General features: G+C 45.8%; 4 protein-coding genes and 1 pseudogene across 4 annotated transcripts in view; 3 read left to right on the plus strand and 2 right to left on the minus strand.

Annotated features, from left to right (window-relative positions):
- LOC119557543 overlaps positions 1-2,926 on the minus strand; it is a 57,926-nt gene extending 55,000 nt beyond the window's left edge. The window contains exon 1 of the mRNA XM_037870316.1: positions 2,378-2,926. The gene's annotated coding sequence lies outside the window, so the exon portion shown is untranslated. The remainder of the gene's footprint in view (positions 1-2,377) is intronic.
- A 200-nt stretch (positions 2,927-3,126) lies between these two features.
- On the plus strand, positions 3,127-4,514 carry LOC119557986 (protein SREK1IP1). The gene is made up of 2 exons (XM_037871077.1): positions 3,127-3,354; positions 3,420-4,514. The coding sequence occupies exons 1-2, from the start codon at positions 3,250-3,252 to the stop codon at positions 4,206-4,208; spliced, it is 894 nt and encodes a 297-aa protein (XP_037727005.1). The 5' UTR covers positions 3,127-3,249; the 3' UTR covers positions 4,209-4,514.
- A 162-nt stretch (positions 4,515-4,676) lies between these two features.
- On the minus strand, positions 4,677-6,341 carry LOC119557974. Its single transcript, XM_037871041.1, has 2 exons — positions 6,152-6,341; positions 4,677-6,093 (listed from the first exon to the last, which is right to left on the minus strand). The coding sequence occupies exons 1-2, from the start codon at positions 6,202-6,204 to the stop codon at positions 4,806-4,808; spliced, it is 1,341 nt and encodes a 446-aa protein (XP_037726969.1). The 5' UTR covers positions 6,205-6,341; the 3' UTR covers positions 4,677-4,805.
- A 1,110-nt stretch (positions 6,342-7,451) lies between these two features.
- Positions 7,452-9,617, plus strand: LOC119557722 (serine--pyruvate aminotransferase, mitochondrial). The gene is made up of 3 exons (XM_037870603.1): positions 7,452-7,797; positions 8,451-9,313; positions 9,380-9,617. The coding sequence occupies exons 1-3, from the start codon at positions 7,648-7,650 to the stop codon at positions 9,549-9,551; spliced, it is 1,185 nt and encodes a 394-aa protein (XP_037726531.1). The 5' UTR covers positions 7,452-7,647; the 3' UTR covers positions 9,552-9,617.
- Positions 9,618-11,267: 1,650 nt separating this feature from the next.
- On the plus strand, positions 11,268-14,135 carry LOC119556743 (annotated as a pseudogene).
- The last annotated feature ends 828 nt before the right edge of the window (positions 14,136-14,963 follow it).

The raw sequence follows: 14,963 nt of genomic DNA on the forward strand, positions 1-14,963 counted from the left end.
TTCCCTTCTCTATCCACCGAAGAAGAGCCATCCCCTTCGCACACTCACACTCCATCGTCCATACACATCCATCCATTCATCCATCCACATCTTGGTCTTTTCGGGGCGCCAAGTTTTGGTGGCAAAGCGAAAACCGCAGTCATGTATTTAAATGCGCACTTAAATTTTGAATGCAGCTTGAGAGTTTCGAGTGCCACTGAATGACACGATATTCCATATATACATATATATGGGCACATATATTACTATATACTATATACCATTAATGATGTCAAACCGCCGGAGGGTCATTCACTCAAGTAATGGCAACCGCCAGCAGAGATTACACTCCCTTTGACTTTATTCGGCTTTGATCTTTCAGTTCTTCATCCGGTTTGAATTGCCTGATTTTCCTCTGTCCATCTTGTACTTTTCGCTTTCGATTTGTGCCTGAGGCCTTTCGTTGGGGATAGGTAATTTTATTAGGATGGCGATATAGATTTACCGTTTGTGCTTCACATGCATTCGATGTACAATATGCTTTGGTCACACTGCATATGTATATTAAAGCGGTCACACTGCATGTGTACAATATAGCGGTCACACTGCCCTTGGCTTAATATTTTTGACGTTGACCTTGGCTTGAATTTTGGTACAGAAAACGTTGAATAAATTTCGAATAAAACATTTTGATTTATGTGTTCCTTTCGAACAAAGAATTCAAGGTCAAGTCCAAGCTCTAATCATCCATGTTTTACAGATTGATCTCGAAAGCCAAGTTCTCTGCCCTTATCTTGCCTCCAGGCTCCAAAGATTTAGCATCTATATCTGTAGATCTTGTTCTCCTGGACACTCCCCATCCATCGCGACCCCAAATTTATGGGTTCTCCCGACAGCCGCAGAGATTTGGCGCTGGGAGCAACAAACAGTTTACGGAAATTTATGTGGCCAGAAATTTGCACATGTTAATTGCTACAAAGCAGGGGGCGGAATGGGTGGAATGGGTGTGCCAGTGGCACTGCCACTGCCACTACCACAACGACAACTAACAACCAAGGCCGATGTCCGCTGTTGACGCCGAAAATGCTGCGAGTCCAAAATTTATGGAGAAATTATCGAATTTATTTATTTTCCTCTTCTCTCGTGTGCGTTTCTCGGTTGTGTTTACTTTCAGATTTCTTTTAAATTTAGCTGCAACAATTTTTCATAATTTTGCCGTTGGCATAAATCAGCAATGGGGAAGACGGCGCCGTTAAGAGGGGTACAACCATGTTTCTAGTCATTTGTTTTGGGCAACAGTTTTGCAGTCACCGCACGCAGGCGAAAGCGACACAGTTTTCATCTGGCCCCCTTGCCTTCAGCCCCCTTGCTTTTATTATTTTTTCCTGCCAACAAAAGCAGGCAAGGACCCAGAAGAAAATGTGGCCAAGGGGCGGGGCGAGAGGCGGCGTGTGCGGGCGGTTTTAGGGGGTGGTGGTCCAAGGTGGCACTGTGGGTGCACTCGGAAAAATGCAAGATCAAAAGAGCAATGCCACAAAAGAGAAACTCTGATACTTTGAACATTTGTAGATTTTCTATTTTCATAATATTGAAAATAAACTAATTTACATGAGAACTGGTTTTATAATAAGCATAATATACCCTTTCAGCCTGAGCTTTTGAACTCAAAGAGTAAGTTAAAGATTCCTAATAATATGACCGAATTATACCACTTTTCTGCAGGCATGGTCACACTTCACCCCTTGTGCGAAGAATAATAGAAAACTTCCTCCTCCTTTTAAAGTTTTATTTTGATGAATGACTCTTGTTTCAGTGTGCGGTCTGAGTGTTAGCGAGAATGAGCGACGATGTCTGGCACAATTACGCCAGCAACAACAAGTGCAACAACGGCCACCATTCATAGTTGTACAAGAACAACAATACCGAATACCGAAAACCCCCGTCGGTCGTCGTTCCCGTTGTCGGTTATTACCGTTACTCTTTGGCGTCTTTAATTAAGGAGTGGGCAGCGGGCGAAACAAAAAATTTAATTTGTTTGTAATTAATATGCTGAGGTTTGGTTTCGTGGGCCAAGAATGCATTGCATTGTGCATTGGTCACACTGGCGGACAATAAAGCGGTCACACCGAATGGAATGCGGCACTCGAATGCCGACAATTGCATTTAATTTAATTAACTTACAAATCCTTTGTGTTTCCTCTTGGCTGGAGTGAGTTTTAATTTAACATTTCGATTTTTTTCCAACTGTTGGAGTTTGTCTATGTACAAAAAAGAGCTCATAATTTAAATCTAATTAATAAATAATATTATTTGTCAGTGTCATATGTTTTGGAATAAGAAACAAATCATTAACAGCTTGAATCAAACTGCATTTTGGCCACTTTAAGCGAGCACTCACCTGATGCTTGGCCTTTAACTTTAAAGGATCTGACAACTGTTGCCCATGTACAAGGATCACAAGGATAATGCCGCAGTTAAGTCACTATCGCTTGATCTGTTCAGTCAATGCCTCACTCCCCGCTTAACGATACGCGATCCAAGCCGATTTAAATACACAATTGGGAATGTTTAAAAGCACTATTTGGTTTTTTTAAGGAAACCGCTAATATTGTTGTTGCTGCTGCCGATTTTGGCCATTAGACAAAAACTGGCGGCGGCGCCGCGTGCACGTGGTCTTGGCCTCTGTTTGGGCCATGGCTGCTGAAATCGGGGGGTCCTTTGGCCAGTCGTGACTGGACCTGTAATCCCTGCCGCAGGACTTGTTGACCTGTGTCTCGACACTCAAAAGCACTTGCAAAAAAAAGCGTAAACAAACCGGCTGGCTGCACACTGATCAAAACCGCGAGTTGTGTTGGCTGGATGTAACTGACTACTGTTTAACGTACGCGAGTCTTCGAGGCGTTTTTTTTTTGTGGCCTTTCATGCGCGGGGCATCCGTGGGGCTTGCAATTTGGTAAACAACTAAAAACTAAGCCAGATTGCATGGCCATAAAAGTGTTGCCCCATCGCAAGCAGCTTTTTTTGCTAAGGATATATCGGAACTAGTTCCGATTACACAATACAGCTATACAGCGGGGTGCATAACTTGGCTAGCTGGGGGGGGGGGGTGCCTAACTCGACTAGCTGGCCGTGGTAAGTTTAAAAAAGGCACGCAAGGTCGCACTAAAATCGCGAGTTCTTTTTTTTAGTTGTTGTGGATAAATTAATTAATGCTGCGCCAGGCGAAATAGACTGTGGATAAGCCAGCAAGGATTGCCGGTAAGCGCGGCCATGAATTTCCCGCTGGCGAGTGCCAACAAGGACACTTTGCGGGCCGCCTGCAAGAAGTGCGGCTACGCCGGTCACCTGACCTACCAATGCCGCAATTTTCTCAAGGTAAATTCGCCCCACAAAAACCGCATGTTTCTCCATTATATCCTAACCCCCAACACCGATTCCAGGTGGATCCCAACAAGGAGATCCTGCTGGATGTGGAGAGCACCAGCTCGGACTCGGAGCTGGACTACCTCACGCCGCTCACCGAGCTGAGGGCCCAGGAGCTGAAGGGCGGCGCTGAGGCACCGCCTCCGCCACTGGAGGCCACCAAGGAGGCGCCCCGCAGCAAGGACAAGCAGTCGCGGGACAAGCTGAAGGAGCGGGAGCGACAGCGCAAAAAGAAGAAGAAGGACAAGAAGCGAAGCACCTCCAAACGCAGCCACAAAGACACCACGATCAAGGAAAGGGACAAGGACAAGGACAAGAAGTCCCTGCGGCACAAGAAGCACAGCAAGAACAAGAAGAGCCGCAAGCACAAAAAGTCCAGCAGCAGCGACCAGCAGCTGGCCAAGACCCAAAAAACCAAAACGGGCAAACGACCCAGCAGCGGCAGCACCAGCAAAAAGTCCAAGAGACGCCGTTCCTCCTCGACCTCTAGCTCGGAATCTTCGTCATCCTCATCGTCATCTTCCAGTTCGGAATCGTCTAGCGATGATGATGATGACTCCTCCAGCGATTCATCCGCTTCCGAATCGGATTCCAGCGACAATGAGGAGTCCAGCACCAGCGAATCGGATGAGTACGGGCGCAAGAAGAAGCGGCAGGGCAAATACAAGCGCAAGTCCACGGACACGGCCATGCTGCGCCGCAAGAAGACCAAGGTGAAGCGGAAGCGCCATCGCGCCGGCGGCTCCGGTGCCCCGACCGCCGGCAGCAGCTACCTGAGCAGCCTCAGCGACAGCAGCACCTACTGAAGGGATCAGTGCGAGATCGAGTCTGGATCGGATCAGGATCAGGACACACAGCTGCCTCCCAAAGCACTCAAAGCTCCGTAAACTAGTTCGATTTCCGTTTAGCCGTAAAAAAACGGGGGGAGGAGCTCTCGCCTGCTCCTCCGCCCTTCTTCCACAGAGACTGCCTCCAGTTCCAGGCCCCAAAACTTCCCGACAAACTCTTCCCCGGATTACGTAAAGCAAAATACTAAACCCTAGACTTGTCCTAGCCCTTAAGTTTCAGCATGAACTGCTGCAAATACAACAAATTAGTTTGTACAAGAGGAAGTCGCTCGTTGCGCAGTTTTTATAGAGGAGGGGGTCTATTATCAGTATTCTTCATGGTTTATGCCTCCTATATGGCTCATTTAGTATTGTACTTTAAGTTCCGCTTATGATAAACTTTCCCTATATGCTCTGGAAAAATTAGCGTTACATAGGGTCAAAGTCTCAGTTCCAAAGGCTTTTATTGAAGGCTATTGGTAGTGTCTGGCTTTCATTTGCGGATATGTCACGAATCCTGACAAGCAATTTAATACATTCTTGGGTAATCATACAAAACATATATATATATAGCTACTATAAACGACCCGAGCTGGCGTCCCCTGATTTCTGAAAGATCCGCAGGGCCTCCTGCAGGGCGGCAATGTGCCGCTGCATTTTGGCTATTTGCTTGGAAGACTGCTCGCAATTGTGACAGGCAGAAGCCGAGCCGGGATGAGCTTTGCTGGCCAATAGCTGGGCATTCTGCTCCTTGAGATCGCTGTTCTGGACCAGCAGCTCCTCGCACAGAGCGCAGGCGGAGCAGCGCAGATCCTCCAGGGCCTGTTCGCGTGCCTTGAGGTTCCGCGTCAGGGCACGATTCTCCCGCTTGAAGTTGAGCAGCTTCTGTTCCAGCTCCAGCATCTCATCCTCGCTGTCGCGTTCGAGCAGCGGATCTCTGGTTTCCGGCTCAACGGGTGCACCGGCCTTGCCCATACGATTCATTGCCTGCAGTATGGCATCCATCTTGTGCTCCATCATCAGACCCGAGGCCCGCTGTTCGTCCAGGTATTTGTCCAATGTTTTCACAGCCAGCGGCGAGTCGCTTGATTGTCCAGCGGTGGCCACAGCCAGAGAGTTGGAACTGGGCTTTCTGTGAGTATTTGATGAACCTATGGGTCGCGGCAGTGGCGTGACTATCACATCCTCGCTGGAAGGGGTTATTGGCTCCTGTTCTGCTTCTGCCTCATCCTCCAGCTTCCCCACACTTGGAATCCCAACGCGTGAGCGTGGTTGCGGCTGTGGAGGACTGACCGGCATATCCTTAGCTTTGAAACTCGTGGATTTCTTGGACAACTCCTCAGTGGAATGGGTTGCAGAGCCGAGGGAGGAATCCTCGTTGGGAAAGTGTTCCACTGGCAGTTTGTTCTTCACCATGAATCGCACGAATTCATGCTCATCCGGTTGCTTGTCGAACCGCAGGCTCCAGCAGCGTTTATGCTCATCGTAGAACTGCAAATAGGACTGCCGCAGGATGACCTGGCCGCCGTGGGGCTTCAACTGCAGGGTGGTTAGCACCTGGTTCTTGCTCTTGTAGACAATCAGCTTGGCGGCCTCCATCTCGCCCAGAATCGACAGGGCCAGGCCCACGCGACCCAGGTTGGCGGCGTCTTGATAGGCATGCACCACCTTGGCGATCACCGTATTCCAGGTGGCCGTTGGAGGGTCTCCCGAGTCCAAGGGGCTGCTTCTGGTGATCCCCGGCTTTTTGCCGCCCTGCGGCTTCTTGGAGATGCCCGGCTGATAGCGCAAGCTGGAGGATTCGTTCTCCAAGGGACGGTCGTCGTCCTCGAAGATCTGGCGCAGATTTCGGGGTCCTGAGTCACTGGAGATTAGTTAGGGATAGTTAGATATAGTAAATTACAATTCCAATCCTGACTCACCTGCGCAACTTGTCGAAAAAGTCCTGATAGGACTGGTCGTTCTCGATTTCCATACTGCCTATCTCAGCAAGTGAATATTACTAGAATTTACCCCGACTTAAATATATAACTACACTTAAGGTCGTATCAAAAATATGGAAATACATCAATTATTTTGGGGTTTTTGTTTTGTTTTGTTTTTGACACTGGTCAGCCCACTGGGTCAAAAATACCAAATATACGGTCTTTCTAAACCGGCATTTGGATGTCCCCGCTAATTTTTGCGCGGCCCTCGTAACTATTTTGGTATTTTTCAGTACTATTGTGGTATCTACAAGCGGTGTCACCAACCACAACAGCGTTAATTCAAATTCAAAAATAACACTTCTTATATTTCCTTAAGGTTTGTATCATCTAGAAAAGTCAATAATATTGGTTGTATTTAGCAATACAAATTTCAATCATTTGTTTTTTTTAAAAACACAGATTTTAATATATCTCAACCTAATTTATTAATTAATACAACCTTTAATCTTGATGGATGGTTTCAAAATCAAGACCTGCTAGTTTTACTACTTATCACTCTCTCCAAGCTTAGTTTTTTGTTTTGTTTTATTTTTAGTTGCCCGATTTCACCCCCAATAAAATGGTAATAAATATTTTTGGGAATACTAATAATTATTGGCTACTATATTTCCGTGACGGAATCGAATCAGTACTGTAAAAATTGGCGGGGAGGCCTCTTATCAAGATTAGCCACAAACCAATCCGACTATCAGCAATCTGAGAATTTGAGAGAAACACTCGAAGATCGCAATCTCCGCTCTGAGCAGATTCTTCCAGTATAAAAAGGGTAAAAAATAGAGTATACGCAAAAAATTTCAAGGTTTTTCTTGCTGAATTTGTATTTCACAATGAAATGGACCTGGACCGCAAACCTTCTGAAGGCCATCGACAGAATCAGCAAGAATACACTGAAAACTGAAGGGTATTTTTCATAATACGAATAATGAATTAAAGTCTGAGTTTCGAAGAAAACAAATAAAACCTCAGAAGGATAGGAAAAAAAAATACCAAAGGAAGTTTCCGTCCAGACCACTTCCGTTTAAATATAAAAACATTTGTTTACATTTCGGTTTTGTTATTAATTTGTAATATAATTTTTCCGGTGCCGCCAACGACGCAGTTGCTCCCGATTTTGATGCCTGATAGGCGGGAGAGCGCATCATTTACCGCTTGTTCAAGTGCGTTCATCGGCAATATTCCGGCGATAAGCCGCGACCCGAGCGCTATAAAGTTGCCAGCAGCCCGGCAAGCGTTTCAGTCAGATCTTGGCCAGCCAGCGAGGAGGACCGCCGCCTCCATATAACACCAGACAAAAACAAACACACATAGCTGAAATAGCAACCCCCCGCCAGACGAAGTCCACCTGTTCCATCGGATTAGGCGATAAGAGGGCCCATAAACACAGAGATCTGGTTACGTAAACAGAAAACAAAGAACCGAACCCCGGGAATATGGAGGTACCACCACCGCTCGTCCTCAAGCGACCGCTATATGTGCCCAGCAAGACGCTGATGGGTCCGGGACCCTCAAACTGCTCCCATCGCGTCCTGGAGGCCATGAGCAATCCGGTTCTGGGCCACATGCATCCCGAGTGCCTGCAGGTGGGTACTGATAGGATGTTCAAGATAAGAGATGCCATATCACTATAGTTATCATCTTGTTACTTTTAAGTATCAACAAGAACCCCTAAAAATGAATAATCCCTTGAACTATCTAAATATTATATCAATATAAATATATATCAATCTTTATTATATAAGATAGATCCATATAATTATCATTACTTTTGGATATCAGGTCCTTAACAAAAATCCTTTGAACTAACTCACTACTATCTACAAATATCTTGATATATTACAATTTTCTATCTATCTTATCTATCCACCGAAATTTATAAATAACATATAACCATCATGTTTCAACTTTCGCTTGGACCTTGCAATCATTTGCCCCACTGTACCCAGATTATTTTATTCTATTTACCTTATCGCTACTGAATGAAACATTGAGATACAATTACTGAGATGGGTCAGAGATCTGTGGACTACCAATCGACTGAAACTGAAACCACCCCATCTCCTATAAGTACTATACGTGGTATAGTATAAGTCTAGCAAGCGGAATATTCTATTTTTGAAATGGGAATGGGTTAAATTCAGAAGCGGGATGTAAAGAGCTGATCATACATATAGCACCTTTCGAAACCAATATTCGTTGGGACTTACATGGGTTTAACATCTCTTCCGATCCCCAGATCATGGACGAGGTGAAGGAGGGCATCAAGTACATCTTCCAGACCCTGAACGACGCCACCATGTGCATCAGTGGAGCTGGCCACTCGGGCATGGAGGCCTCCCTGTGCAACCTGATCGAGGATGGCGACGTTGTGCTCATGGGCATCACGGGTGTTTGGGGCCATCGTGCCGGCGACATGGCCCGGCGCTACGGAGCCGAAGTGCACTACGTGGAGGCGAGTTTCGGCAGGGCCCTCAGCCTAGAGGAGATCACATTTGCCTTCGAGGCCCATCGACCTCGGGTCTTCTTCATCGCCCAGGGCGATTCCTCGACAGGGATTTACCAGCAGAATATTCGCGAATTGGGTGAGCTGTGCCGGAAATACGATTGCTTCCTTGTGGTGGACACGGTGGCCTCTCTGGGTGGCACCGAGTTCCTAATGGACGAGTGGAAGGTGGATGTGGCATACACCGGTTCCCAGAAATCCCTCGGTGGTCCCGCCGGCATCACGCCCATTTCGTTCAGCAAACGCGCTCTAACCCGCATCCGGAAGAGGAAGACCAAGCCGAAGGTGTACTACTTCGATATCCTGCTGATTGGCCAGTACTGGGGTTGCTACGGCACCCCAAGGATCTATCATCACACCATTTCATCCACTTTGCTGTACGGTCTACGCGAGGCACTGGCCCACTTTTGTGCCGTGGGCTTGAGGGCGGTGGTCCGGCGGCATCAGGAGTGCTCCAAGCGGCTGCAGTTGGGCATCGAGGAGCTGGGCCTGGAGATGTTTGTCCAGCGGGAGGAGGAGCGCTTGTCCACGGTGAACACGATCAAAGTACCCTTCGGCGTGGACTGGAAAAAGGTGGCCGAATACGCCATGCGCAAGTGAGTAATATAATATTTCTTATAATTTTAAATATTATATTAATTTAAAACGTCGAATGCCATTAGGTACAGCGTGGAGATCAGCGGCGGACTGGGACCCACCGTGGAGCACGTCTTTCGGATCGGTTTGATGGGCGAGAACGCCACCGTAGAGCGCGTGGATATGGTGCTCAGCATCCTGAACGAGGCCATCCAGAGCAGCAAGTTGGGGATCAAGACGGAACGCTCAAAAATATAATCACCCCTAGATGTAGGCCCTTGTTTTTATTGGTTTTTAAATAAAATATAAAAATTAACGTTTGAATTTGGCGCCAATCCTCAAGGCTCCATTTCATTATTTTTTTGGAGATCGATAACTGGTTTTTAGTATTTTTAAATTAAATTAAATAAAGAGGGAATCCCAAATAGCCTGTTAGCAACGAAAGTGGAATGGTGGAATTTGGAACATTGGGGCCCTTTTTATTTTTATATTTTATCGCTATTTGGGGACCAAATCAAAAAATTTTAAAATGCCTTATTGTTTAGAAAAAAAAGATCTATCGATCTAGGTTGGCTTGGGACACATCCGAGACCAATTAATGTTTAAAAAAGCATTTGAAAAATCGTGTCCCCACAATTTTGTTAACGGCTCCCCTCACAGAGGCTGTGCCAATATGCACGATATGCTAAGCTATTGAGAGTTAATTCAAGCTCTTTGTCTGAAAGTTTTATTAAAATCGAACCCACAGTTTTCGAGAAAATCGCCTAACAGTGACGCAACCTCGGATTTTCCCCATACAAAAAAGGGGTGCAAAAATGAAATTACCTACGGCTCCACTCCTAGAGTTTGTGCCAACATGCACGGTATATGGGTAGATAGGGGATAGTCTAAGGAGTGTTCTGTGAAAATTTTATCAAAATCAAACCCACAGATTTTGAGAAAATTGCTTTACAGTTGGGGGTGTTAAAAAGGTTAATAAAAGGCCGTTTAATCCAGAAACTGAACCATTGGATACTAAGACATGAACCACAATGTAAATAGCTGAGCCATGACAATTTCTAACTTTCTATAACTTTATACAACTTTCACAGAGGTTGTGCCAACTTGCACGGTATCGCATTCGAAGGGGCATTATTTTAGCTAATTTCTGAGTTAATTAAAGGCAATTCAAACCCACAGTTTTCGAGAAATTCAAGTCTTTTCAACTATGGCTTTTCGCACGCGGTCACACTGTCCAGGCCAGCGATAAATCGTATGCACCCGTGACATCAACCATCAAAATATAATTATTTTCTATGCCAACTTTAATTAATTCAAACAACTCTCATAGAGGTTGTGCCAACTTGCACGGTATGTCATTCGAAGGGGCATCATTTTAGCTAATTTCCAAGTTAATTACAGGCAATTCAAACTGACAGTTTTGGAGAAATGCAAGTCTTTTCATCATGGCTTTTCGCACGCGGTCACACTGTACAGGCTTGGCTTGTACGCCAGTCAAAGTGCGCGGTCAACTTCTATTATCTGGCTGCCAGGGAGCTCAACCGTACCGCCGCAAAGGCTTCATTGCCTCCTGGACGAGGCCATTGAGAGGATCCTGACCAGCGGTTGCCAACGAATCGGGTCAGCTGTGCCCTGGCATTCCATGTCATTGGCTTCGTTGAGTTTTTCAACCTGACACTTGAGCTGCTGGTCCAGCAAATCGAAAACGCCAAGGCACAGAACCAGGGTAAGTCCAATACTAATAGATTTCGGTCTGGATTTGATGCCTATCCCTTATATTTCTTATGCAGGACTTCTTTCTGTCATTGGAACACCAGACGAAGGCCAAGGAACACAACATTTGGTACATAATGTTGCAGAACCTTCTGGACTACCAGAAGCAAAACTGCCGAATCATCAACGAGGACTTCATATTCCGCAAGGCAATGGGAAGCAAGGAGGCCAACTTTATGGAACTTTTCACCATGCTGGTGGTGGACAGCGAGGCACTGGCTCTGCTGGAAAAGCCCTCCACTGAGGTGAAGACAGATCTGCAAAAGCTCAACTTCCTAACGTTATACGCCATGTACCACGACCAAATCAAAGATTTGGATAATGTGCAATTGATATGCGTCAAGTAAGTGGATGAAAAGTTTGTATAATAAGTCTTTACTATAATTTCCGATGTATTCGCAGGATCCCAGGATCAAGGACAAGTTCAACGCGGACATGGACAACGTGGAGGACCTGCTCAAGAAGGAGTTCCACAATAGGCAGCTCGACGTGCAGCTATTGGAACGCATGAGCAAGGACTTTGGCTTTGACTACCAGAAGATTCTCATAACCCAGATATTGAGCATTCTGAGTGCCCAGGAGTTGCGCTTCCAGGTCAAGGGAGACACCTTTGGCGACGAGGAACTGGTAATGCTGAGCAGCGCCCAAGAAATGCGAGATATGTGTCAGCCGTACATAAATTAACTCAAAAACGTAAAGCTATTCGTCTTCAAATTGAAACACTTCATCGAAGAAGTAAGTTCACTGCGGTAATGTTTTACCATTCTGGTATTTAAGCAATTACTTATCATTTAGATCAATATTTATTTCTACGAGTTGTACATACATGTGTGTGATTGACATCCTAATGTACTACGATGCGGAGGCGCCCAATGAGATGGAGATCTGGAGGAACATTTTGCACTTCCTGCGGCACAAGATGATAACTCGGTGGCTCAAATCACAGAGGGAAAACGGCGTCATGCCAAAGATATCTCGCTACCGTCTGCCTTTTAAGCCTATCGTAGAGCAACCCCTCAAGGATATCCTCGGTACACTGATCAGATATTGTAAAATGTTTGAAATTCCCGCTTACCACTTTCTTTTGTTCAAATTCAGACAGCGAACTGAGCGTGGATAACTGCCAGAGCTGGTTCCCACTGATTCAGATGTACACGACCTTGAAGGGAGCCAAGGATAGTTCCCAGACTTCTGCATGTCGGCAGTGAAGAATTCGATATCGGAGTACAAGTCGAAAAATGAATCGAAGTCGTGGAGTCGTCTTCCTACGAATAATGCGTTCCTTCAGTCGATTCTTCGGTTGGTCGAGAAAGTGAACAACCCCAACAAGGCATTCCTGATACTGTACTTTGTATCCAACTATGCTCGGGACGGAGCAGACTAGGTGGAGTGCTTGAAGTTCGTGAAGAAGAAGGGCCATCTGCTTACCGATCCGAAGACTCGAGAACAGATTTATTTCTAAGGTCAAGCGGCGTGTCCCATTCAGAAGACCCGGCACCTGCTTTACTTCTACGGCATGACCGACGAAAAGCTACTGCGACAGGTTGAGAATCCCACCTAGCTGATTCACGCCCTGTACCACCACGAGCTGATGCTGAAGTCCAGCAAAGTAGACATCAACGCTCTCGTCAAGCTGCACGACCTCTGCTTGGCCACCATTCAGTACCCTCTGTTGCAGAAGTGGCTTTCACTGACCATGGAGCCGACGGCTGACAGTACCATTCTGGAGGACACTTTTATGGAGGAGCAGAACTGGCCGGAGCAGGCAAATGGTGCGGACGGAACAAGCAGCCAGGATGCCAGCGAGAATGTGAACAGAGCCTTCTACATACTCTGAAGTTGGCCAAAGGCGGAGGCGGTCAAGTTCCTTGTGGCTCTGATCTTCAAGGGAGGGTAAGGATTTGTTTGAGATAGTCAACCGGAATAATAAATTATTATACCCTCTTCCATTAGCTCGGTAAACAGCTCCACACAGCTGCAAATGTACGAGTGCTACTCCAAGCTGAACGATGGCAGCAACTCTTTCGCCAACACGATCAACCAACGCCAATTCATCAGCATCAAGTGTGTGTGCACGAGCTGAAGGCTCTGGGCTACAAGTCGAACCTGGAGAAGTATCATCTGCAAGATGTTATTTACACCGGATGGGAATGTATCATCTGCAAGAAGATGTTACTAACAGCAAAATCCATTTAAGTAAAAGCCACTTGAACAAACCTTTTTGATATTATGCCGCTGCTCGGAGCTCTGGCAGAAAGTAAACAGTGCGACGGCCATATGAGGTCGATGGACAACGACGCGGTGTTCGGCGAACTGCAGCAGATTTGGGGCATGTGCCACCGGAAAGCCCTGCAGGCGTTGCAGCGTCCTGTGCAGCAAGTCCTCCTGCGCGAAGGAGCGCGACTCCACGACGTTCTTCAGGAGTCCCAGGTCTTGCATTGAGCTGCCAGATCATCTTCAGGATGTCAATCTCGTTGTAATTGCATTGCAATCAGGTTGACATCCTAAAGATGATCTGGCAGCGCAATGCATGTCCTGGGACTATGTGCTCTGCAATCCCCCGAAGAACGCCGTGGAGACGCTCTCCTTCGGGCAGGAGGTGGTGCTGCACAAGACGCTGCTACGCCTGCAGGGCTGTCCGGTGGTACACGCCCTCAATCTGCTGCAGTTCGCCGAGCACTGCGTCGTTGTCCATCGACCCCACATGACTGCCGCACCGCTTGGTTTCTGACAGAGCTCCGAGCAGCGGCAAAAGATCAAAAAGGTTGGTTTAAGTGGCTTTTACTTAAATGGATTTTATGTTAGTAACATCTTTTTGCAGATGATACATTCCCATCCGGTGGATAACCTCCGGCAGCAGATCCTGGATCTGGAAGATGCCGGTATGTTGCCGGTGGTACTGAACTTTGCGCTCAAGGAATTAAATCTCTAAGCGAAGGGTTTCGTTGTACTGAATTCCACTTAATTTATTCAAATAAGTGAGCTTCATGAATGGTATCTCTGCGGTAGTTACTTTTCGATTGAAGGTATATTTTGTTTTGTAAATATAAACATTTAAACAAAATCGAACATGAAAATGGGTTAAAATTTTTAACCTCGCATAAAAGAATTATTTGAATGTAGATTATTAGAGAATTCAACCACAAATTCAAAGAGGTATCCCACATAAAAATCGAGATGCAATTACCCAAATGATAGGATCTAGGAGTGAAGTTTTTGGTTCCTATTTTGAAAGTCTTTGGAAATACGGAAAAATCGAACATCAAAATGGTTTAAAATTTTGACCCTCTTATAAAAGAAATAATTGAATGTAGATTTGTAAGGAATTTAATTACAAACTCATAGAGGTATCCCACATCAAAATCGAGATCCAATAACCCAAGTTATGGGATCTAGAAGTGAAGATTTTGGTTCCTATTCTGAGAGCCTTTGGAAATACGGAAAAATCGGACATGAAAATGGGTTAACATTTTGACCCTCGTATAACCAAAGTAATTGAATGTATATTATTAGAGAATTCAACCACAAACTCATAGAGGTATGCCACTTCGAAATCGGGATCCAATTACGAAGGGTATGGAATTTAGAAGTCTAGTTTTGGGTTCCCATTCTGGGAGCCATTGGAAATACGGAAAAATTGAAAATCAAATTATTTGAAAATAGAAATAGCGTCGAAACATAATTTTTTCCCACATGGTTAGTGTCCTGAATAATGGTTCATGTCTTGGAACTTTCTGGTTCAAATTTTAATCTGGCGGCACTTTTAATAATTTATCTTCCCCCACTGTAAAGCGATTTTCTCGAGTTTTCACTGAACTTGCTTTAGGCGATCCCCAATCTGCCAATATACCGTGCATGTTGGTACAACATGGAGAGTGGAGCCCTGTGCAATTTAAA

Source organism: Drosophila subpulchrella, chromosome X (genome assembly GCF_014743375.2).
Source record: "Drosophila subpulchrella strain 33 F10 #4 breed RU33 chromosome X, RU_Dsub_v1.1 Primary Assembly, whole genome shotgun sequence".
NCBI classification, from domain to species: Eukaryota; Metazoa; Arthropoda; class Insecta; order Diptera; family Drosophilidae; genus Drosophila; species Drosophila subpulchrella.

Coding starts and splice junctions, on each gene's coding strand:
- LOC119557986 (XM_037871077.1), top strand. CDS start 3,250: ATGAATTTCCCGCTGGCGAGTGCCAACAAGGACACTTTGCGGGCCGCC. Junction 3,355..3,419: donor AATGCCGCAATTTTCTCAAG/GTAAATTCGCCC, acceptor CACCGATTCCAG/GTGGATCCCAACAAGGAGAT.
- LOC119557974 (XM_037871041.1), bottom strand. CDS start 6,204: ATGGAAATCGAGAACGACCAGTCCTATCAGGACTTTTTCGACAAGTTG. Junction 6,094..6,151: donor TTTTTCGACAAGTTGCGCAG/GTGAGTCAGGAT, acceptor ACTAATCTCCAG/TGACTCAGGACCCCGAAATC.
- LOC119557722 (XM_037870603.1), top strand. CDS start 7,648: ATGGAGGTACCACCACCGCTCGTCCTCAAGCGACCGCTATATGTGCCC. Junction 7,798..8,450: donor TGCATCCCGAGTGCCTGCAG/GTGGGTACTGAT, acceptor TCCGATCCCCAG/ATCATGGACGAGGTGAAGGA. Junction 9,314..9,379: donor GCCGAATACGCCATGCGCAA/GTGAGTAATATA, acceptor GAATGCCATTAG/GTACAGCGTGGAGATCAGCG.